Source organism: Mytilus californianus, unplaced genomic scaffold, assembly GCF_021869535.1.
Source record: "Mytilus californianus isolate M0D057914Y unplaced genomic scaffold, xbMytCali1.0.p SCAF_14, whole genome shotgun sequence".
Taxonomy (NCBI): domain Eukaryota; kingdom Metazoa; phylum Mollusca; class Bivalvia; order Mytilida; family Mytilidae; genus Mytilus; species Mytilus californianus.
In genome coordinates this window covers 23,951,078-23,975,605 of record NW_026262626.1, presented here as the reverse complement: position 1 = coordinate 23,975,605, position 24,528 = coordinate 23,951,078, and the positions used below count along the sequence as shown (strand labels likewise).

The following is a 24,528-nucleotide window of genomic DNA, read 5'->3' as shown; positions in this document are numbered from 1 at the left end:
TGCTGTATTTGTTATTTCAAATTGTGGAGCTTGACTGGAGGATAAGTCAATGTTGTTAGTTTTACCAATTTACGGATGGAATATTTTATATAGAAATAAAACGTTTATGTTCTATATTTGAAAAGAGTAATATAAAAAGTATACATTTAAATGCTTTGGATCATGCAACTTAATATTGTGGTAAGAGAAGTATACAAAATATACTCTATATATAATATACAAGTGCTTATAATTAGCAACACATAACATACAAATCTATTTGTATGTGGATTAATCAGTACAAAGATCAATACAAATACACAAATGAAATTATAAATTGCCTAACAATGTAATTTTAACACACAATTTATTATGTTAATATTAAAATGTTAAAATTATTAACAATGCGATTAAAAATAAACGCAAAATTTCGCTAGAAAAACCAGCGTCATCGAGCGTTCATCTATCCAGGTGAAATATGATGCAGATAAGAAACCTATGCAGCTCATAGTACATTTGATTTTGCTGTTTAATTAATAAATGCAAACTTTCAATGACGTTCAAGGTTATTTATTTAATTATGAAATATTTTGTTAAGTAAGGTTAGTTTGCAAAATCCATTGGCCAATATTACAGAGTTATTAAGGACGATGCTATATACATGACATAATAAATCATTCTGTACCTTTCCTGTATTTTTTCTCTTCTTTTTCATTTAGTTTACCAGGTTATAAAGTAAGGAGCTGGTTGATCCAAAAGTGTTCTCTTCTCGTTCTCGCCGTGGTATCTCGCTCAATATAAAAGTAAGGAGATGTAGTATGATTGCCAATGAGACAACTATCCACCAAAGTTCAAATGAAGTGGATGTAAGCAATTATAGGCAACCGTACGGCCTTCAACAATGGGAAACCCCATACCGTATGGTCGGCTATAAAAGGTCCCGACATGAAAAATATGATACAATTCAATTGAGAAAACTAACGGCCTAATTTATAACAAAACAGTTTACGAAAAACAAATATGACAGACATGAACCAACGACAACCACTGAACTACAGGCTCCTGACTTGGGACAGGCACATAAAGAATGTTCAATGTTTACGTCTATAATTTGAAAAGTACAATTAGCAAAAGGATGTTTCTTTTGGCGAAGACATCTTGTGAAGGGACAGTTTTTGTACCATGATCGATTGTTATTTAGCCGAATATTAAATTTGTCAATTGATTCTCCCACGTACTGAATGTCACGGGTGTTAATGTTAATACATAAATGTGTTTTCCGTTTTACAGATGGAATTTACGTAGATGGTATAGCTTTATTTTGTAAAGGAGCAGATGAAAGAACTGCTAGTGTTGGCAGATTTACAACATAAACAATTCCTTCTTCCACACTGTTTGTAACAACCACATAACTATATGTACAAAACAATAAACGAATCACAAAAATATGACATACGGCAAAAAAAAACGACAAACATTGAATTACAGGCTCCTGATTTGGTACAGTCAGATACAGAATGTGGCGGATTCAAACGTGTTGGTGGGAGCCCACCTTTCCCTTACCTAGGACAGTGGTTGAGCATCACAACACAAGAATAAACTGTACAAAATAATAAAATTAAAGCAAATATTATAAATAGCAACAACAAAAAAACACCGAATTACAGGCGCCTCCACCTCAGATCCATAGCATTCAGATTTACACCGATTCATCTCTGAAATACAATCAGTACACCTTCAGACAATGGAAGAAATTTCAATCCACATTTTGAACTTTTTGTCCTGTAACAATTCAATATAGAGTGCACGAAAAAGGAAAAAGCATATTTTAGAGCTGCAGTTAATACCAATAATCAGGACAAGAAAATCTGTAGAAGAAACGTAGCGTATTAATCGGGTGTTCCACACCCCAAGAATGCGTTTGTGTACTTGAAAAGGGACATGAAACGGAATTTCAAGCAAAATTCGATATATTTTAATGCATCTGCTAATAGTACGAACTGAACTTCACAATAAAAACAAATGTTTTCTAAATCTTAAAATGGCGAATTTTTCACCGTCTTGAGAACTGTAATTGTCCCTGTCCTCAACAAAACTAAGGAATCGAAGCTATACTTTCTGTCTTAAATGAAGTACGCTTTGTGAAACGTGGGCGGAAACTCTATTTAATTGTGACTCGGTGGTGTTCTGGTGTCATTGTCATGTAAAGTGTTTATTCGGTACAATCTTCAAGTCTTTTCAAACAGCAATGGGTGTGGTTTACTCAATCTGATTAACCACGGAGATGAATCACCCTTTGTAGACGAATTAGGGAATGAAAATGACGACAGTGTGTGAATAAAAAATAAAATTTTACTAATTTTTGTCCGTCTGAACTGATTTTCTTTATGTAGTTTCATCAGAAACGTCCAAACCAAAATTTTGGAAGCCAAAGATTCATAATAAACTGACATATGATAAGCTATATGACCAAAAAGGAAACAACAACTAGCCAAGTACATCTAAGGACGACTTTGCCTAAGTGAGTTGGAACCTTGGTATCCCAATAAAACGAATGCAAAGACCTTTGTTTATTGATTTATTGTCCTATCAATTGTGTGTCTCTCCTGTGACTTTCTGACCCTTCCTTTTTCAGATATTCTTAACCTCTTTAGATTTAGTTGAATTTGCTAATTTCAATACATAAGATCACAACTTTGGAAGGCAGGCGTCACTGGTTAGTCTTTTGTAGATCATTTTCTCGAGAAAGACATTTTGTTTTTTTATTATTTTTTTTTCTTTAGCCAAATTTTTTCTTAGGCTGTTTGTTGTTTTGCAAGTTGTCGCTTATATGTTTGATATATGATATCTAACTTTTGAAACTTACGCTGGTTCAACGAACACTTTTCTTAGTAAGAATTATCTCCCCAAACACTGTTTGTTGTGTGCGCACTACTCCTTCGCAACCGTAACAGATTATGACAAAAACTACTTCTAAATTGGCCGTTATATCCTCAGGATGTCAAGAATAATGTAGATCGAAGAGATCTGAAGATTCTATTTGGGAGAAATTTCTCTCTATGAATTTGACATAATTGAAATGTAATAGTAACTCATAAACAATAAGTCATATAGACCTAGGGTCTTCTTTTAGGTTCTTGGACCAACAAAAAGAAATTGAGTTCAAGGTAAAATGTCATGTTTTGATTAATTCTATTTTATGTTTTATGCTTGTGCATGCTACTCCTAGGAAACAGTAATGTAAATTGGCTTTTGAACAATTGGTTTTTGATTGATATCTTTTTCCTCTTCCGCCAAATCTTTTTCTTGCGATGTAAAGGTGGTTTTGCAAGATACCGTTTAGATATTTGGCATATGATATCGAACAGTCCTGTCTAACTGAACACTTTTTTTTTGTAAGAGTTATTTCCACAAACGCTGTTATGCTTGTGTGTGCCTCTCCCTCCGTAACCGTAAAAGATAATTCTTTTTCTTAATTGTTCTTTATATCCTAAGGAAGTTTCGACTGATATGGACCGACGCCATCCAGTGACATCTTGTAAGAATTATCTACTTTTAACAATTCAACTTGTTTGTTTTTGTAACTCATAAACCGTAAGCCATATAAAGATAGGGTCTTTTTATTTAAGGTTTCCAGAGCCTCAACTTACAGAATGAGGTCAAGGTAAAAGGTCAAGGTCATGTTCTTCATTGTTTCTGCATCTTCTCTGAAATGTCAAAAGATAGATAAAAAATAACTAGTACAAAATGTTTACTTTCTTGTGATAAAGATATGGTCTGAATCAATCCAATGACATCTTATATGAGTTATTGCCTCTGAAATGCTTTATCTTAATGTTAAATCCCTATTACTTCAACTTCGTACAAGATAAAGCCATAGGGTCTTTGGCAAAATCTTCAGTGACATATGACCTTGCAAATGTCAACCGGAAGTGACCTTGAGTAAACTTGAAGTGGCCATTTTTGTACTTGTTTTCCCTGGAAAAGTACCAAGAACGCATACATTTTAAAAAGACATGCTGAAGCTGTCATTTGAGACCCGAAGTAACCTTTGTAAAACCGGAAGTAGCAAAGTATCTCTCTCATTTCCGGCAAAAATATATAAAAACCATATATGTTTAGACACAGCTATCTTCTGAGTCTCGAAGTCATATTTTCTTAACCGGAAGTAGCAAGTTTCTCCCTTATTCCAGGCAAAAGTAAATAGAATTAGTTGGAATAAATCTATCAAAAAAGACCAGAAGTGGCATTTCTTAACCTGAAGTAGCAAATGATCTCCTTTGTTTTATGCAAAAGTATCTAAAAACAATTTAATTTTTTTTGGAATCAGGGCAAATAAAGCTATCATATGAGATCAAAAGTGACATTTTCTAATCCGGAAGTAACAAGTTATCTCCCTTTTTTAGCCATAGTATATAGGAACCATATGTTTATTTTAATCAGTATGAAGAAACCTATGATTTGACGTCAATTTAAACACTAAAATTACTCCTAGTAAACCGAAGTAGCTTCTTAGATATTTAATAATGAAAAGACTTTTAATTGTTCTTTAAGACTTTTGATATGCGATTCTTGGATCATTACTTGGAAAATAAGGTCAAGGTCATCGATCACGGTCATATTCTTGTTTTTTCCATTTTCTAGTGTGTGTGCATCTTCTCTCAAACTTTAAAAGACACGTACAAACTAACTGGTGCAAACTGCTTGGGTTGTTGAGACAAAACAAAAGGTACATTCAGTCCAAAGCAATCTGAAGACAACTTATAGGAGTTATTGACACTCAAATGGCTAAATTTTAGATTAATTGATTATAACTTCATACTGGGACATAATAAAACCATTGCGTATTTTGCAAAGGGTTGACTGACATATGACCTTTAAAAATATCAACCAGAAGTAACCTTGTGCAAACCGGAAGTAGCCATTGCTAAACGAAAAGCACTAAGAAACCATATATTTTTAGAATCGGCGTACAGTAACCTACATTTTAAAGTTACCATATAGTTTTGGAATCAATTTAAAGGGTTCTATCTTAAGGCACGTGATAATCGGATGTGACCCTTTATAAACCGGAAGTGGCTAATTATCTATTTTGTATAAATTGAAAATACCAAAATATATATATATTTTAGAATCATTGTAAAGTTAGCTTTTGAGTGACAATAATTATGATTATCTCCCTTATTTTAGACAAAAGTCCCAAGAAACCATACATTATTTGAATCAGTTTAGAATAATATTGCATATGACACGGGGAGTGAAATACTAAACCGGAAGTAGCTAATTAAACTCCTTATTTCAAGTGAGAGTACATAGAAACCTTTCATTTTTTGAATCAGTGATTATGTTTACTGTTTTCTCATACCTTCATTTTTACTTTTTTTTATAAACACACAAACGATGTCAACTGATTCAGAAGCAGATCTACTGATCGATATTAAAAAGAAGGATGGTTTAGCTTAAACAAAAAAAAACAAAACAAAACAAAGTGACTGAACCACGTCAGTGGTTGTCATTTTGTCATATCGTAGTGCACTTCAGAGTAAATTTCTTTAACACCGTCCTCAACACTACAGAAAGAAAAGATTTCGGCCTAAAGAACAGATTTATGACAAAATTCAAAGAAATAATCCAGAAATGTTCCAAACCATAAATTGGTGAATTGGTGTTAATCGCGAAATCACGTAATGGCTAAACAACAACTAGTAGTATAATTATGACCTTTGTCAATATAATGTCTATTATGCAACAAAGAAATTTGTTTAACTTGCTTGATAAAAACATTACTTTGTATAAAATTCTTGCTGGCGAAATAATATGTCCACAATAAATCTCTTTATTTGCGACAAACACCTTTATATCGAACCCATTGGAAGAATTCACTGTACAAGAAGGAGCCAACGATACAGGAAACGAAAACTAACAATAAAATTGTCCATTTGAAAAATGTTTGTTTGTATAAGAAATACACAAGAAATTATTTCACGTTCAGGACCAAGTATATATCTTCAAACACTTGGAAACAATAGTTTTAAAAGTACATTATTTACGACAAAGTGATTGAATTACTATTTACTGTTTGCTTAATGTCCAATGGAAAATTTCATGCATATCAGGATGAAAACAAATTGAAAATAAAAAGAATAGGTAATACCGCAATATGAGGGTTTAGGTACCTGGTCAACTTAGAATAGTGCACAGACACGGGGAATGTGTCAAAGAAACAACAACCCAGATAACAGCCTCGGAGGCGGGCTTCACCTAGCCCCTAAAACTTACATTCATGTATTACTAGTATTAAATCAGGAAGTTAGTTAAGAAAGGGGAATACTGGACACTCATATCATAGTCCATTTTATATTTTAGGCTATTTAAAAACACAAGACCTAAGGCTTTAAGATTGCAAATACAATTTTAATCTTATTCTTCGTAACATACTTCTTTGCTTTAAGAACATCTGTATTTCAGTTCCGTATATTTGTATGTTCCACCACATGGATCGCCATAAAGACTATTACTGGCTGCAACTTTGCAAATTCTTTTCCCGTTGCACTGCTTTTTAATCTTTGCATCTGATGATGCCGCCTTACATGATGTAGTTTTGATGCTGCTGTGGGGACATATACGTTTATCTTCTGAGCGACCATACATTGCCTTTACAACTTTTATTTTAGTCGGATATTTACACCTGACGTACATAGAGTGACCTTCGCAAACTATAACATTGGTAACACCTGAAAACAAATAATTATTCATAAGTGTTATGCAATTTAAAAATGGCCTCAAAGTGAAAATTTTAAAGTTAAGCCTGCCTATGTTAGCGTACGTGTCCATTAAAACTTGAATTAAAAGCCAAAACAATCAAATCATTATCACAGTTGACACATTCAAATGGTTGTAGCTTTTATCAAATTTCCTTGGTAAAGGGCTGTTATGTATTGATCTAAGACAACTTTAGTGCTCTCCTCGTAAGGTTATGGACACCAACATTATTTGGTTGACTGTTTCAAATGATTACGGAGTTGTTCCTTTTTCACTGTTTTTAATTTGTAATCGAATGGGAGTCATCGTCTGATTTTTTCATTTCTCAAGAGCAAAATTACACGTTTTTTAAGAAGATCATGCTTATTCTTCCTAAATTAATCGGGTTCACCTAACATTTGTGATTAGATTAGTATTGCGTTTGCGTTAGTCATCCGTTTTGTTTAATCTTACATTCTATGAAAAGCTTTTTCTATCAGTGGTGTCATAGTCTATCATTTGTCCTGAATATTTCTCGTGTTTTCATTCAATCTATCGCATTTGGTTATTTTTTAGTTGTTTTTTTTTATATTGATTGATTGTTTGTGCGGTTATGTCTTAGAGTTAGACAAGAGACATCTACCAATATTCTATGGCATGACACTTTATAAGATTTTATCATACATAACACGACAGTGTCATTGAAAAAATAAAAACAACACGTTATGAATTTAATACGTCCGAAGCGCTTTTCTGGAGTTACCTTCAGGAACGCTCAAAAGCCGAATATTTAAAAGCCAAGAATGTATAAGTTGAAGAGCTATATGATCAAAAGTACCTTAAAATAGCCAAATCCATCTAAGGTCAACTTTGCCTTAGGGAGTTGAAACCTCAGTTTCTTTATAATTTCAAAATTTATAAATTTATAAACAGACAATTTTAGAAATGTTTGTTATAAATCATGTCAGTACGGAAGTACTGACTACTGGGCTGATGATATCCTCTGGGACTAAAAGTCCACCAGCAGAGGTATTGACCCAGTGCTGTAAAAAATGGAAACAACACGTTATAAGTTTAATGCGTCCGAAGCGCTTTTCTGGATTTACCTTCATCAGGAACGCTCAAACCCGAATATTTAAAAGCAAAGAATGTATAAGAACCGAAACAGTTGAAGACCTATATGACCAAAAGTACCTAAAAAATAGCCAAATTCATCTAAGGTCAACTTTGTCTGAGGGAGTTGAAACCTCGGTTTGTTTATAACTTCAAAATTTATAAACAGACAATTTTAGAAATGTTTGCTATAAATCATGTCAGTACCGAAGTACTGACTACAGAGCTGATGATACCCTCGGGGACTAATAGTCCACCAGCAGAGGTATCGACCCAGTGCTGTAAAAAATGGAAACAACACGTTATAAGTTTAATGCGTCCGAAGCGCTTTTCTGGATTTATCTTAATCAGGAACGCTCAAAGCCGAATATTTAAAAGCCAAGGATGCATAAGATAGTGAATGAACTTCAAACCCTTCTTAAACACAAGAAAAAAAATAAAGATATGATTGCAAATGAGACAACCATCGATTAAAACTCAAATATAAATATGTAAACAATTAAAGTTATTGTACGTTCCGGAATGACAAAATGTGAACAATTCAAAAGAGAAAACCAACGACCGGATTTATACAACAACAGTTAGACACCATTATGGCCAATAGAAGCCGACGATAACGCCAGCAGCCGTTTCGATATTCAAATTTTGAATTTTGAAAAATTGATAAAAACATATTTAAAAAATTTCTGAAAGGATAAACCATATAAAAAAGTAGATATGAAGAAAAGTACAATTTAAATCATGTTCTGACTCCTACAGATTTAATTTCTCGGTATCCTCAAATATAACCCCTTACATAGAACGCGATTCTGATTTCATAGTTAATCAATCTTAAACGACAAAAATTGAATAAAAAAAAAATTATCTTAGAACATGACCGCGCCTAAATCTTATAGAGGAAAATACGTCCAATTCTTAACATGTGAAAAATATATGACTATATATATGGAAAACCATAAAGGACATTTTTAAATCACGTTTATATTAGAACAAATATTTCAAAAGACTACAGTGGACCGCAGAAATGACAGTGAGCCCTTCCTGATCTTTTAATGTCTATAAAATTTGGGTGACATTTAGGCTGGGCAGATATTGATACTATCAAAAGGATGTTTTTTTTTCAAATTTTCATTTTCGATTTGTACGGGGGACTTAAAGTGTCATTTAACTGTAAAAAAAACAACAGAAAAAGGCCGGTACGTTAGATAGACCTTCATGATCTTTGAATCGTCAGGATATATGGCACAGAATATGGAGTGAGCTTAACTTAACATGTAAAAACAGATTATATTTGGAGGAATTTGTGGAATTTTTTTGTCATCAATATATACGGAGGGCTCAAAGTACCAGTTTAATATTTAAAATATATTACAAAAGACTACCAGGGACCGCATGAATGACAGATAGACCTTCCTGGTCTTTTAATGTCTATAAAATTTGAGTTTTAGTTAGGCTAGGCAAAGATATTAATACTATCAATATAATATTTCTGAACATTTTCATTTTCGATATGTACGGGGGACATAAAGTGTATTTTAATATAAAAAAATCTACGGAAATCAACGGAAAAGGACCGAGTGCGTTAGATAGACCTCACTGGGCCCGTATGCATAAAACCACTTAAGTTAAGATTTGTACCGAACGGAAGGGTTTTTCTACATGTCCTACGATAAATTAGTATTACGATTGGATATCTTAACTTAAGTAGCTTTATGCATACGGGCCCTGATCTTTAAATCACTATGTAATTTACCACGGAGTCAGCTAATTACTAAAAACATATACCATAGGAGGAATTTGTAGAAACGTTTTGTCTTCAATATCTACGGAGGGCTCAAAGTACTGCAGTTTGATATTCAAAATATATTGCGAAAGGCTACCGGGGACCGCTTAAATGACAGATAGACATTCCTGATTTTTCAATGTCTATAAAATGTGGGTTACTGTTAAGCTAGGCATTGATATTAATACTATCAAAAAAATATTTGTGAAAATTTTCATTTTCGATATGTACGGTAGACTTAAAGTGTCATTCATGATCAACTATACAAAAAATCAACGGAAATCAACATAAAGCCAGGTGCGTTAGATACACCTCCCTGATTTTTTAATCGACATGATATTTAGCACAGACTGAGAGTAATTAAGTTAATATGTAAATACAGATACTGCTAGGAGGAATTTGTAGAAATTGTTAGTAGATAGATATAGGAAGATGTTGTATGAGTGCCAATGAGACAACTCTTCATCCAAGTTACAATTTATAAAAGTAAACCATTATAGGTCAAGGTACGGCCTTCAACACGGAGCATTGGCTCACACCGAACAGCAAGCTATAAAGGGCCCCAAAAAATTACTAGTGTAAAACCATTCAAACGGAAAAACCAACGGTCTAATCTATATAAAAACGAGAAACGAGAAACACGTATGAACCACATATTAAACAGACGACAACTACTGTAATCCGATTCCTGACTTAGGACAGGTGCAAACATTTGCAGCGGGATTAAACGTTTTAATGGTACCAAACCTTCTCCCTTTTCTGAAACAATAGTATAACATCACAACATAGAAAAACACACTATAAAATATCAATTGGAAGGCTTAACTCAATCAAAAAACGTAAATAAACACACAATGAACGAATAAATTTGACCTGTGACACCTGAATGCAAATACACAGTTAATAAAAAATTACAAGGGATAAATAATTAAAGTCAAAAGTAAATACACAGGTTTAAACAAAGTGTAAGTATGATATCACTGTGAAATGTCAAATATTTTTTAGAAAATCATCACTTTTGAAGAAACCTGTGTCATATTATACACAGGTAAATGAAAATAATTTTGTTGTTAAGTATACTTCTTCTGTGTGTATAAAATCTTCCGTTTAGGAATACTAAGAAATTTCTTTAATATCAATAAAACTAATCTAACACTTGGTACATATGGGGTGAATATCAACAATAAAACTATACAATTCAATATGTGTGGAGGGCTCAAAGTACCAGTTTAATATTCAAAATATATTGCAAAAGAACCGCTGGAGACCGCTCAAATAACAGTTAGAACTTCTTGATCTTTTAATATCAATACAATTCCTGTTACCATGAGTAAGGCTAGAAATCGATATTAATACTATCTCAAGGATATTTTTTACATTTTGCTTTTCGATATGAACAGGGACTAAAAGTGTCACTTTACTATAAAAAAATCAACGAAAATCAACAGAAATTAAAGGGCCTGGTGTGTTATATAGACCTCCTTGATCTGCCAATCGTCTTAAAATTTCTCTAGATGTCATTAGTATCTATAGGTTAGCTAACTCTATGCCTAATTTTAAGAAGATTGAATGATCAAGAATGTCTAGGCAATGCCATGGGCCCTTTACCTGAATTTTCGACAATTTTTTTTTATTGAAAAGTGACACTTAAAGCCAACCTTAAATATCGAAGATGAAATGTGTATGGGATATAGGTTTGATAGTATCTGCATCTGTACCTAGTTTCCAAATGTTATTGACATTGAAAGACCAGGAGAGTCAAACGGTCATTTATGCGGTTTCTGGTTGGATTTTTGCAATATATTTTATATATTCATATGTTGATTATCAAACTGGAACTTTGAATCCTCCGTACATATCGAAACCAAAAAAAAAGACAAATTCCTCTTGATGTCATTGTTGGTTTTATGTTAGCTTGCTCTATGCATTATTTTATTAAGGTTGAATGATCAGGACCCTGGGCCCTTTTACCTGAATTTTTGATTGAAAAGTGACGCTTTAAGCCCTCTTTAAATATCGGAGATGAAATGTTTAATTCTGGTTCTCAATGTCATTTGTGCAGTCTCCGGTAGACTTTGCTATAAATTTTGAAAACAAATTGGAACTTTGAGTCCTCCGTGCATTACGTAGACAAAAAGTTTCAAAAATATTCTTTTTTTCGTTTTCCATATCAATATCTATTTTTCTAGTTTTATTACTCTTAACTAAGACAATTTGAATATCGAACCGACTGCCGGCAGCCGATTGGATATTGAATATCGAATAACGAATAACGAACATGCCGCTAACTTCACATACATTATAATAATTATCCATACAAAATTTAAAGAATTTGTTTAATCATTTATCAAGAAATAGAAAGATTTTGGTAACAACAGACAATGCAGGTGCATGTCACAAACTGACTGACGGAGTGCATACCTATAGTAAAATATACTGATTTGGTAAAAGTCATATTCTGACATAAACTGTACATGCTGATTCCGGAGAGAAGCGGAGTCACCCGAGGTTAACCGATTGATATACTTTTATGGACTTACCTGAACGATTTCCTGAATATGTTCGTCTGTTACAGGATGGTCTTTTCATGTTAAGCAATGAATGGAGGATATCTTCTTGTATCTTGACTGTTTTGCCTACAAAAAATTGACGAAGGAAAACATTAAGTAACTATAATACAATTATATGTCTCTGCTAAAATCAACAATTTAATTTTTTTTTCGGTAAATGCTATAAATACAACCAGCGACATATAATACAATTATGTATTAAATGTCTCTGATATAATGAAAGATGCAAATCATAAAACAAACAGAAAATTTCTTTCCTGAAAATTAACTATAATTCCCATTATTAAAGCTTAATATGTGTTAAACATATTAAATGTAAGATTCGGAAGATTTAACAAAACTACATGGCTCCAATATGCGATACCTATAGATTTTGACAATTGTTATATGAAACATATATCTAAACATTATAAGAAACTAGAAAAATCTATTAAATTCATTAACTATTTATATTTTTTTATGAAAACTGCCTAATATGCAATCTGTTGGGTATAACATTTTGGTTAACGGATATGCATTCCATGTACTCCTCGATATTCAAATACATGTAGATTTTATGAACTCTTTTGAGTATGACAATTTGATGGATTCAAATACAGTTTAAAATCTATGAATACTGTATATTTTAAGCAGTTATATCAGGTTCAATGGGGTTTTGCGTAAAATGTCAATAGGGAGAATGTGACATTTCCTGAGCCTCAAATATCCTCCATGAACATGATACAGGTATCTGTTGAATTATACCGATTATCAAAAGAGATGGTTAAATTAAACGTCAAAATTCAATCAAGATGTTAGAAAAAACAATCTATCAAAATTTTGTCTACCTATATTGTAAAAATGCAAATAACCTTACATTTGGCAAATACCACGTCGGACAGGGTTTTAAAAGATATATCTAAGTGCATATCAATCAATTGAAATCGAAGATACTCAAGCGATTGAATGACTGCAAATATTCATAATCTTAATTTCATTTTTTATCTAAATTTTTTTTTGTAAAACCACTTTAAAAATACAAGGTCGTGTTTTTCTCTGACTGTTAATGACGTCTTTACACTAAATCCATTGGATGTTGGATGTGTACTGATTGATATTTTAGTCTAAGGTGCATGATTTTTTTATTAGTTGTTATTGACTTTGAACTAGCTGTCAGTAACTGCCAGTACTCTCAGATCCAAGTTTCTTTTTGTTGTGGGGATGTATAAAGTACCATGCCACGTCCACTCTGTGTTTTTGTTATATGTATATCTGTTTGTATCCATCTGATGAGTTAAGCCTTTTCAATTGATTGTTGTTATGTGCCTGTCCTAAGTCAGGAGCCTGTAATTCAGTGGTAGTCGTTTGTTTCTGTGTATCATATTTGTTTTTCGTTCATTATTTTGTGCATAAATTAGGCCGTTAGTTTTCTCGTTTGAATTGTTTTACATTTTTATTTCGGCGGGCCTTTTATACCTGACTATGCGGTATGTGTTTTGCTCATTGTTGAAGGCCGTACGGTGACCCGTATAGTGGCTTATTTTATGTCATTTTTGTTCTCTTGCGGAGACTCGTCTCGTTAGCAATTATATTACATTTTCTTATTTTTATATTAGAAGTACTACATTTGTATTTAAAAGATAAATCAAAGAGCAACAATGATAACTGTTACTTACCACAATGAGCATCACAAGGTAGCATGAGCAGGAAACAAGAGCAAAGAAGATACCAAATGAACATGTCTGGTATTAGCAGTTGAAACACCAAATGTTAAACCCGATTGATACAATTTGATTTCTTTTATTTTAATAGAAGTTTTTTTATATTAGTTTGATTTTCATGGAAAAATTTAAATCAAATATAGAGAAACGATACGTGAGAACTTGTTATACAATGTGCTTCTGGTATCATTTTCAATTGCGTGCCTAATTTGTAATCTAATATCCCATTACGTGTGTCAATAGTTGGCAAAATATGAAGCTTACATACAAACAATCACTGTTTACCTCTTATTGCAGGATTAAGTTAAAACAATGATATTTGAAGTTCAACACATAGAATTGGTTTTATTATAGTAATCGGTTATCATTGCTGTACGAATCAAGCTATGGTCTTGACATTATTTCAAAGATACATTTCGTTTATAAATTTCCACTTTATAAAAAACCTGTAATAATGCTAGAACTATAAGGTTGCAACTCCCTTAAGCAGAGTTGACGCGAGACGATCCTGTATGGTCTGTTTTTGGTCCCTTTTTGGATTCATGTTTGGGAGCTCTTCAATATTTCATGCATATTGTTGTCTTTCAACACTTTGGATCTCAAATGTACCAAATGCGGCTTAATCCAGAAACACGTCTTAAGGAAATTAAAAACGGTTTTGCTCACTGTACTCTTTGGTCGGTACTGCTTTATGGTGGACCATCAATTCCCATGACAACACTCTACTTTTTATATTATGTTTATATATGAATTGTTCATTGTAATTAATCTGCTCCATACTAGGTACGTTAATGCTCCTTGTGGCGCTGTGATTATCAAAATATAAAAAATCTGTGCTAAGATTGACAAGCTTTTTTAAAAGCTAAGATTGTTTTATGGTACGCTCCCTTACCGGAAGTCCCATCTTTCACCGCCATCTCGTAGTTTGTTTTGGCTTGCTTAGCGATGAATCAGAAAATGATGTGACTCTGGTCATGTGTATTAAAATCACACTCTTCACTTTGAAATAAGAAGAAAACAAACTGAAGTCCGCGAATTGTGAGTTTATTTTTCAACAGTTTCAGCAGTAGCATAGTTTTAAAGGTTGGAGAGTCAAAGTCATTCAAATCTTCAACTCTTGAGGAACATAAGTAACCATAAAATTAGAAGTGATTTTACAGTAAAGATAATTGACAAAGTGATATAAACCAAATTCGTCATATTTGCCATACCCCTTCATTGGAGAAACTATTGTTTACATTTTTTTTTTCATACAGACATCTACTTACATCCAACATTAGCTGCTACAAATATTGAAATATTCGTTTTTCCCTATTACAATTACACAATGGAAATTACTTCCTTCAAATTTAGTACTTTCCCCTGCACTCAATATATTCATAGAACAGTTGACACCTACTATTCTCTACAGTTAATCTTAGTAGAACTTAATGTAATATACAGTAGTGTCCGGTAAACCAGCTAGCCCACTTCATTTCTTCGGTAATTGTCACTTCCGTGAATATTTCGTCTGCTATTTATTCATAGGAACTGTACTTATCATCACTGCTTGTCAAATTTTAAAGAAAAATCATTTATTACGAAAATATTTCCTATTAAAGCTAACAATAATCATATTATTGCTTACAAAACTTATTTCTGACTTGAACTTTCTTTTTTTGGATTATCTGGAATCTCTTTATAAGTGATCTATTAATAAATAGATCACCTTTTCCTTTCATAAATTTGTGATAAACTGGCGCTCAATACATATTTCTGATAAAAACACGGATGACCCACATGTTTTGTTGATTTTAAAATTTATTTCAGATATTTTTTAGGAAATGAGATAAACTACTCAAAGATGATTTGTCAGTGAATCTATTTATAATAAATTTGATTCAATTTGTGTATAATTAAGCAGAAATACATACGATCAAAGCCTTACATGTATGTGGGCGGATTTACCGGACTGCATTGTATTATAGTTTTAACATCATGTTTTCATCTCTTCGTAACATGTAACTTCCAAATTTAGTCATGTTAATACAAGCAAAGAAGAGTATAGTCAATATATATTTTAAGTCCCGTATACATCAATGATACATGTAATTTAGTTTTGAAAAAAAAAAAAACATTGTGAAATTGCTCTCTAGATTTCTTTTAATTGTTTCTATCTCATTGATTAATACCCTGCATATGTTTTATTCATACAAACATTTCCCAATATCACAAGTTTTATTTACACCATTTTATGTATAACAAAATGGTTTTAAGAATCATGAATACAAGTTTACAGTAAAATACTTCATTCAAGATTCATTTGGAAATTCTGGTCAATTACATTAAATTGAGAATGGAAATGGGGAATGTGTCAAAAAGACAACAACCCGACCAAAGAGCAGAAGACAGGCCAAGGCCACCAATGGCTTCAACAAAGCGAAAAAAACCAGCACCCGGAGCATACAAATGAACTAAAATAAAAAAAAAAACATACAAGACTAACAAAGGCCAGAGGCTCCTGACTTGGGACAGGCTCAAAAATGTGGCGGGGTTAAACATGTTTTGTGAGATCTCAACCCTCCCCCTATACATGTATCTTTTCTGCAGGACAATAACATTGACAGTTTTGCTTGCCCTGGTACAACTACAAGTGCTCACAACAAATATTTCTACTCCCTTACATGTAACTTTCAACTTTTAAAAAAAATACTTATTATATATACAAGTTTACTTGTACTTTAGTTTTCCTTTGTGAACTTAATTGTCTTGTCATCGTCTTTGTCAGTTTCTCTCAACTTGCAAGTAGGTACATGCATGACATACATGTATGTTCTGCCACATTTTAAATATTTTATATGTTTGTTTCTAATTTTAACCCTTAATACCTAATAGTTTTATAATTTCAGAGATGAATTAAATATTTCACCATTTTTAATAAAGATATTGTTTGTTTTATTATAATGAACAAATTGATGTCAAAACATTGTTTATATTTACATACATGTACATATAAAATTATATATAATATAGATTGTCCTTGGAAGCTACATTTGTACCTGTCATATGTAGTTTAAGTTCAATAATGAATTAGTTTTTAATTGGAATGAGGATTGTAAATTGTAAAAATACTAGAGTTTGATATTTTCTAAACAGGATCAGTAATTTATTGTCAGAAAATTGAGTTACAATTTATTTATCTAAATGACATGAATGACCTGGCTAAATGGTGTATTGTCATTATCTGATTAAGAAAGTCAATTTGAATTGAATTGAATTGATTTTGATATGATAAGGACTTACATGTAATTATGTTTATCAATGACATTAAAATAGATGTTTTAATAAGATTACAGATAACTTTTAATTATATAATTGATTTTGGATAATCTGTTCCATAGACATTACCTAAGGTCTTATAAAATTAAAAACAGAGGTTTAAGCTAGATTTACGGATTAGTTTTAATCAGCCCGTTTTAATTATGCAAGTTTATTTAATCTAGAGCCAAAAAAAATAAATAGTGTAAATTCAGAAATTTTTGCACATTTATTATAGAACTTGTGGATGGGTCGGCAGGGCATGGTAGGAAGGTTAATTATTTTAAAAATATTTTAGACTAAATGTTATGGACTTTAACAGTCATGACAGTGCTTAACTGAAATGTCTGCACCTAAACAGTGCTTAGCAATTTATGTCCATAAAATGTTTTAGGATAGGTAGAGAGGCAGAGCCGCAGAAGACAGACATACATCTTTGGGGGGTCTTGTACAAACTGTTCCACATTCTGTCATATTACTTGAGTCTGAAGTTGATGATTGCTGTACCATTTAAGAAATATAATCAAATTGTCTGAAAGGCCCAGAAAGTTTCAGGCAGTGGCCATTTTTAGGCTTTTTACCATCAGGCTTCCCTCGTGAGGTTTTGATATCCATTTTGTAAAATGCTCTAATGCTTAATGTCAGCAACATGATTTATGTAATTAAAATTGCCTCCATGCATCAGACTGAATGTTACTATTGATATTTGACATTTATGGGGAGAACACTTCTTCAAATGGTTATTTATATACTCTAAATACAATTGGACAAATGGGCTTCGAGTCAGTAAGTTGGTCATGTTGGTATGACAAGAAATTTGTTGTTAAATTCATTGCAATTTTGAAAAAAAGGTGTGTTATAAAAATAAAATTAAGTCAGAAAAATTTAGATATAACAAGATACTTAAAATTTCCAGAGTACTATAATTGAAATTTTCAGAGTACTAGAAATATCTGTGAATTTAGTTTTGCTTTGATACTTCTAAGTTAGTCAGGTGAAACATTTTATATGTGTTTAATGCAAAGACAAGGGAAATAACTCTGATGTCCTTAAAGTTATTTACATTTCTGTTAACCTTAGTAGTAAACTTGTACAGAAGAAATTTAACAACTATTTCAGATATATTGAAATTAAAAAAAGAATTAAGGTATAAAACAATCTATATTTTGCAACCACCAGAAATTTCACAAAGGGGGAGAAAAGGGGGGGGGGGGGTATTTGCTAGGATTGGTTCACTAAAGCTTGCTTTATGTACAGTATCTATTATTTTATGCATTTTTAGGAGGGAACAAATTATCTGTAAATCCAATATAAATCTCTTATCATAATTTGGAATATATAAGACATAGAAAGGGAAATAACTCGGATGACTTTGTCTTAGTCCATAGATTAATATAACATTGACAATTTCAATTTTTGTATTTGAATTGATACCAGAACTAAGAGTGACTTAAATGTTTTAGTATATATACATAATATTTTACCCTATTTATTTCTAACATACAACTAAAAAATTGTCAAACGGTACTTTTTCAATTGATTACTTCAGTTTATTTCAATATTTATTGCATCCATTATAGTGATCTTGATAAACATGTGTATTTAATTTCAGGCAGTCAGATAAAGTGACTTTTCTTCTGAGCGTAACAATTATTGAGGGACTGACATCTCAAAAAAACTAGTTAAACACGCAGCCAGGAGGGGGTGGACAGGGGGGTACCCTTCCCCCCCCCCCCCCAAATCTCCCACCTCCCACTTTTAGAATATTTTTTTTCTCTCCCATCTATTTTTTGTCTCCCACCTTCTCTCTTATTATGAGTAATAGGATAACTATATTTGGTATGTGCGTACCTTGCAAGGTCCTCATGCCCGTCAGACAGTATTCACTTGACCTCGACCTCATTTCATGGATCAGTGAACAAGGTTAAGTTTTGGTGGTCAAGTCCATATCTCAGATACTATAAGCAATAGGTCTAGTATATTTGGTGTATGGAAGGATTGTGAGGTGTACATGTCCAGCTGGCAGGTGTCATCTGACCTTGACCTCATTTTTTTGGTTCAGTGGTTATAGTTAAGTTTTGGTCCGTTTTTCTTATACTTTATGCAATAGGTCTTCTATATTTGGTGTATGGAATGATTGTAAGGTGTACATGTCCAACTGGCAGGTGTCATCCGACTTTGACCTCATTTTCATGGTTCAGTGGTCAAAGTTAAGTTTTTGAGTTTTGGTCTTTTTTCTTATACTATATGCAATAAGTCAACTATATTTGGTGTATGGAAATATTCTATGATGTACATGTCAGTCTTGCAGGTTTTATTTGTCCTTGACCTCATTTTCACGGTTCATTGCACAGTGTTAAGTTTATGTGTTTCGGTCTGTTTTTCTTAAGCTATAAGCAATAGGTCAGCTATATTTGTTGTATGGAAGGATTGTAAGCTGTTCATGTCTGCCTGGCATGGTTCATCTGACCTTGACCTCATTTTCACGATTCATTGGTCAATGTTTAGTTTTCTTAGTTAAGTCTGTTTCTTAGAAACTATAAGCAATAGGTCAACTATATTTAGTGTATTGAATTATTGTAAGGTGTACATGTATTTCTTGTTTGGTTTATATGACCTTGACTTCATTTTCTTGGATCATGTTGAGTTTATGTAATAGTTGTAGTAAAGCTTTCATTTAGGACTATCAACATAATATCAATGTTTAGTAAAGAAGGCGAGACATTTCAGCGTGTGCACTCTTGTATTCTTATTTTCTCTTTGCATCAACTTGGAATAATTGGTATTTGTGGGATAAAAAGAGTAAAAAGTATATTGAGTATTGACAGAAAAAATATGAAACTAAAAACAAGTGCCCTATCTTTTTCCCAGCATGCATTTCTTTAATCATTGCATTACAAGAAGAGGTAGCCTGTGGTAACTTTTAGATTGATTATGATTTGGACGTCTGAAATATAAAGAATAAAATGATTTATGGGATATATGTGATGCGACAACAACCAATAGACGTTAAAGCTCATTCATCATTTTACTATAGACTGAATCAGTCCTGTTTCTTAAATGTTAAACAAATTTAATGTTTGAAAAGCCTAAGGCAGCCTTTACTACATTTAGTTATTTCTCTTCCCTTGCTTATAATATAAAGAAACGAGCTTTTCCTAAACAGGTGTTAGTTAAAAATTGCTGTGACACAACACACAAGGTACATTTTATTTCATTGGGAGACCGAGTTAGTTATAAATAGCTTTGACACAAGCTAAGGTACATTTTATTTCATTGGGAGACCGAGTTAGTTATAAATTGCTTTGACCCTAGGTACATTTTATTTCATTGGGAGACCAAGTTAGTTATAAATTGCTTTGACACTAGGTTCATTTTATTTCATTTGGAGACTGCATTTATATAGATACAAATTGCTGTGATACTAGATATTAGGTACATTTTATTTCATTTGGAAACCCACTTTAGCCAAACATATCAACATTATTTGTGTACAAACATAATGTGTAAGTACACTTTTTGGCTGGGTTACACAAATTGCAAAATCCTTGAACTTTGAAACTTCACAAAATAATTGCATACATATTGAAATTAGGCACTTGCTATTAAGGAATTGTTTGAGGCGTTATTTTCCATTTTTACAAACTTTTAATTTTGATAATTTTTCATACCCATTCTATATATATTCCCATATATATGGTTATTTAATGTTCATTGTAGACCATTCTCCATTGTTTAAAAAATACTTTGAGCAACTTGGCAATTTAAGTCTTTGATCCTTTTTCTTATTAACGCTGAGTGATAAAAAATCATGTTGATTTCAATTTTTCTATCTGCTATATATCATGGTTATAGATTGGCATAATATCATAATAGATTTCTAAACAATATATATATAAATAGCTTTGAAGTTGTAAATTTAAATAATTTAGATATTTAAACATTGATATTAAGCAGTATAATAATACAATGTAAGTTACTTTATATCAAAATATCTAAATTGATTGGTCGCAATTCATTGGAGATATCTAAAAGGAATACAATTGGCGATAACATTTTTGTGACTTGATCAATAATTAAACATCAGACCTGCTCTGTTTGATGTATTTAAACATTATGCCGAATGTAAATATTTTTCCCTCTAATTGATCTCGTGTTCATATAAAAGATTGTTAAATTTAATCCTTATTTAAACAATATGTAACAATTTAATTGCGTCCATCGATGTAGACTCTTCTGAATTTAGTGTAATGGATCTTGTTTGTTCTATCAAATTTATGCATGTTGCCGCATGACCCAAGAAAATAATCAGGACAGAAATCCTTACTTATCTATTTAAAGTTTCCCCTTTGCCGGACATTACATTTAATCCTGGGTATGGATTAGTAACAGGTAGTGAGGAATTACCCTTGTGAGAATTTTTAGTTGTTGTTTCTTTATGCATACCACTCTGTGGTAGTGGCCGTTAAGTACGAGAGGGATTAAGTGAACACCATCTGGGATAATGGCCCTTAATGAAATTGACAAGGTATATAATTTAACACTTATAATTATCTTATGCAAGTAAAGTATGTAGATAAAAGATAAATAAAATAGTCTTTCATTAGTTATTATTTGTTTAGTCCTTTGTTCCAAGTCAATTTCCATATAATTTTGAATAGGTCACTTTCAACGTGTTTGTACGAAAGTTATTTGAAAGTGCTAGCTATCTATTGTTGACACGAAATGCAATACCTCTGGCTTTTGTTATCTTTTGAAATTGATATTTGTAGACAATATGTTCGATATGTATACAGATTTGTTTTATTCTTTTGTAATGCAATTATTTGAATTGGACAAATGAATGTCGGAAAGTTTTTCACAGATTTTGAAGTGGGAAAATTAGAAATACATGTATTCATTGGATGTTTACATTTGGAAAGTGAATGTTTTCAACATCAAAATAAGCTTTTTACACAAGAAGTTTATTTATGGAAAGTGAATGTAAAAATTAGCTGTTAACATTTTACCTAGGATTTTTATATTTGGAAAGTGATTGTTTATTAACATACTAATTAGCTTTATTCAATAGGCTAATTTAATTAGTACAGGAATTTCATATTTCATGACACAAATTTAAACAGTATTCATGTGCTGTGCTTAAAAAGTAACAACATGGATTTATAAATATGGTCTTGATGTAATGATACAATATCTAGTTTCTCCTTTGGGATTTTATGTGGCTGCCAACAAAGGAACATCAGAATAAACTGTTAAACATGCTCTACGACAGATATTGACTTTTTTACAACAGAGTCGTGTGTTGATTCTATAACACATAACAATATGGCACTTTGTGTATGATGTGTGTACATGGTTTTATTCAATAGCTAGTTTTGTGGTTAAAAATTATTAATATTAATTTTTTCATAATAATTAAAAATCATAACAAATATTCATAATGGATTATTATTTGAATGATTTCCAGTGGGACTACAGACCAAGGGATAGATACCTAGACCCAGGGAGTGATAGCGATTCAGATATGTCTTGGAAAGGACCACATTCTCCAAGTTTTACCATTCAAAGCAATGTACCAGGTATGTTGACATATGTTTTTTATGGCTATGAGTGAAATTTGATATATGAAATGCATTTAATTCAAAATTTATTTGGTTTTTCCCATTAAGTTTTACTAGTCCATGTAATTTTTGCTTCAAGTTCATAGTTTAACAATTTATATAAAGTTTCAATTGGTTTATCTGTAAATTTAATGTGCATGGCATTCATTGAGGAAAAAGCTTGAGAATATTTTTCTTTCACAATATTGGAACATTGATTTTTATGTTTTGAGCATATTTGAACTAGCCCATATTTATACATGTACTTGAAAATTACACATCAGTTTAAATTCTTAAAATAATAATGCATTTCTAAATAGATTTATTTCTTACTTGCCATTCAGCATGCTTAAAGGAAAATTTAAAAGATTAAAAAGTATTATTTAACAAAAGAGGTGATTTTGCTTCATTTTTTTAGCAATTCATAAAAAGTTTGAATGTGTTTATTTTGTGAATTTAATACACATGGTATTCATCTTGGAAAAACCTTGAGAATATATACTTCACAATATTGGAAACTTGATGTTTATGTTTTGAGCATATTTGAACAACGTCTATATATATACATGTACTGGAAAATTACACAGCAGTTGTAATTCTTAAAATAATAATGCATTTCTAAATGGATTTATTTCTTCCTTTCCATTATAAGGAAATACAAAAGATCAAAAAGTCTTAATATCAAAAGAGTACCCCCCTGTGGTGTTCTTATGAATTTCAATAATTTAATTAGAATCATTTATTTAAGGAGATGACAATACCCCATATTTGACTCTTGAGAACATATCTTTAAAAACATGACTGATTCTTATCATATTAATAAAGTTATATTTTTATTGATTTTTAGATCAATTATTATGATAAAATTCTTATATTTTAAGTGTAAATCTAGGGCTTTAAATTGACCTTTGTTTCTTTTTTGAATAAACTGTCAATTTTTGAAGAAAAGTAATCTTTATGGTAGAATAATTGGATTATTTCAAAGTTTTAAAAGATTTATTAATGCATATACAATTTTTTTGTGAATACAAGTAATAACATATATCCATTTGACATTTTTCTTATAAAATATCCTTGGAAAAATTAAAACTTACATTATATTCAATCTAAGGTCTTAAATTTTAAAAAGTCATGTTTAGAATATGACGGGTAGATTCAACATGTTCAATACTATATCCTTCCTATTTGTTATTTTACACAACAAAAAGCCCTTTGTGGTAACATTATACCGTGGATGGGTTATTTTTAGGTCATTTTACACAGGGTGCAATTATTTCGGCTCCTCTTTTATGGTAGGTGTAAACAGCTTACCATGATGTCAATTTCGGAATATTAATCTTACATGGTATATTTTTACGCAGAAGTAATTCTGTACAGAGATGCATTATATTTTAACGCAGGGATACCATTAAAGGGTACAAATGAATTAGGTAGGTCGCTAGGTGTAAAATTTGTTTAGAATGTAAAGAGAAGATAGTCAACTGTCATGACTGTAGTCGTAATTCACAAGTGGATTGTTTTTCGTAGATAAATTGAATTGGAATTAAAATGAAACTAGGTTCCTATTTTATAATACTAGGTGATATCATGTTTGTAGACAATGTACACATACATGTTTCTGCATTTGACAAACTTTTGAGCTCATGTTGACATATTTGTAATTTTTCTTGGCTTACTCGGTAAATAAATTTTTGCTAATTTGTAAGATTTTATAATAACTTAGGCTGACCTAAGATGGTCTTGGC

At 31.7% G+C, this 24,528-nt stretch overlaps 2 protein-coding genes and 1 pseudogene across 3 annotated transcripts in view; 1 reads left to right on the top strand and 2 right to left on the bottom strand.

Moving 5' to 3' along the window:
- LOC127724929 (heavy metal-binding protein HIP-like) overlaps nucleotides 1-5,350 on the bottom strand; it is a 40,737-nt pseudogene extending 35,387 nt beyond the window's left edge.
- A 1,022-nt stretch (nucleotides 5,351-6,372) lies between these two features.
- On the bottom strand, nucleotides 6,373-14,009 carry LOC127724448 (L-rhamnose-binding lectin ELEL-1-like). The gene is made up of 3 exons (XM_052231412.1): nucleotides 13,842-14,009; nucleotides 12,157-12,252; nucleotides 6,373-6,713 (listed from the first exon to the last, which is right to left on the bottom strand). Exons 1-3 carry the CDS (start codon nucleotides 13,903-13,905, stop codon nucleotides 6,427-6,429), a joined length of 447 nt encoding a protein of 148 aa, XP_052087372.1. The 5' UTR covers nucleotides 13,906-14,009; the 3' UTR covers nucleotides 6,373-6,426.
- Nucleotides 14,010-14,786: 777 nt separating this feature from the next.
- The window catches only part of LOC127724446 (centrosomal protein of 85 kDa-like), a 39,694-nt gene continuing 29,952 nt past the window's right edge, over nucleotides 14,787-24,528 (top strand). The window contains exons 1-2 of one of the 2 annotated variants that reach the window (XM_052231409.1): nucleotides 14,787-14,924; nucleotides 22,651-22,762. In XM_052231409.1, coding sequence (XP_052087369.1) covers nucleotides 22,708-22,762 — 55 coding nt within the window. In that variant the 5' untranslated portion in view covers nucleotides 14,787-14,924; nucleotides 22,651-22,707. Of the gene's footprint in view, nucleotides 14,925-21,468; nucleotides 21,712-22,650; nucleotides 22,763-24,528 lie in introns of those variants that run through there. The other variant, XM_052231408.1, reaches the window with a different exon arrangement.

Bases quoted from the DNA above. Each gene is read 5' to 3' on its own strand.
- LOC127724448 (XM_052231412.1), bottom strand. From the start codon at position 13,905: ATGTTCATTTGGTATCTTCTTTGCTCTTGTTTCCTGCTCATGCTACCT. The intron at 12,253-13,841 runs GTAAGTAACAGT...AATTTTTTGTAG, and splicing joins ACCTTGTGATGCTCATTGTG to GCAAAACAGTCAAGATACAA. The intron at 6,714-12,156 runs GTAAGTCCATAA...ATTTGTTTTCAG, and splicing joins ATATTCAGGAAATCGTTCAG to GTGTTACCAATGTTATAGTT.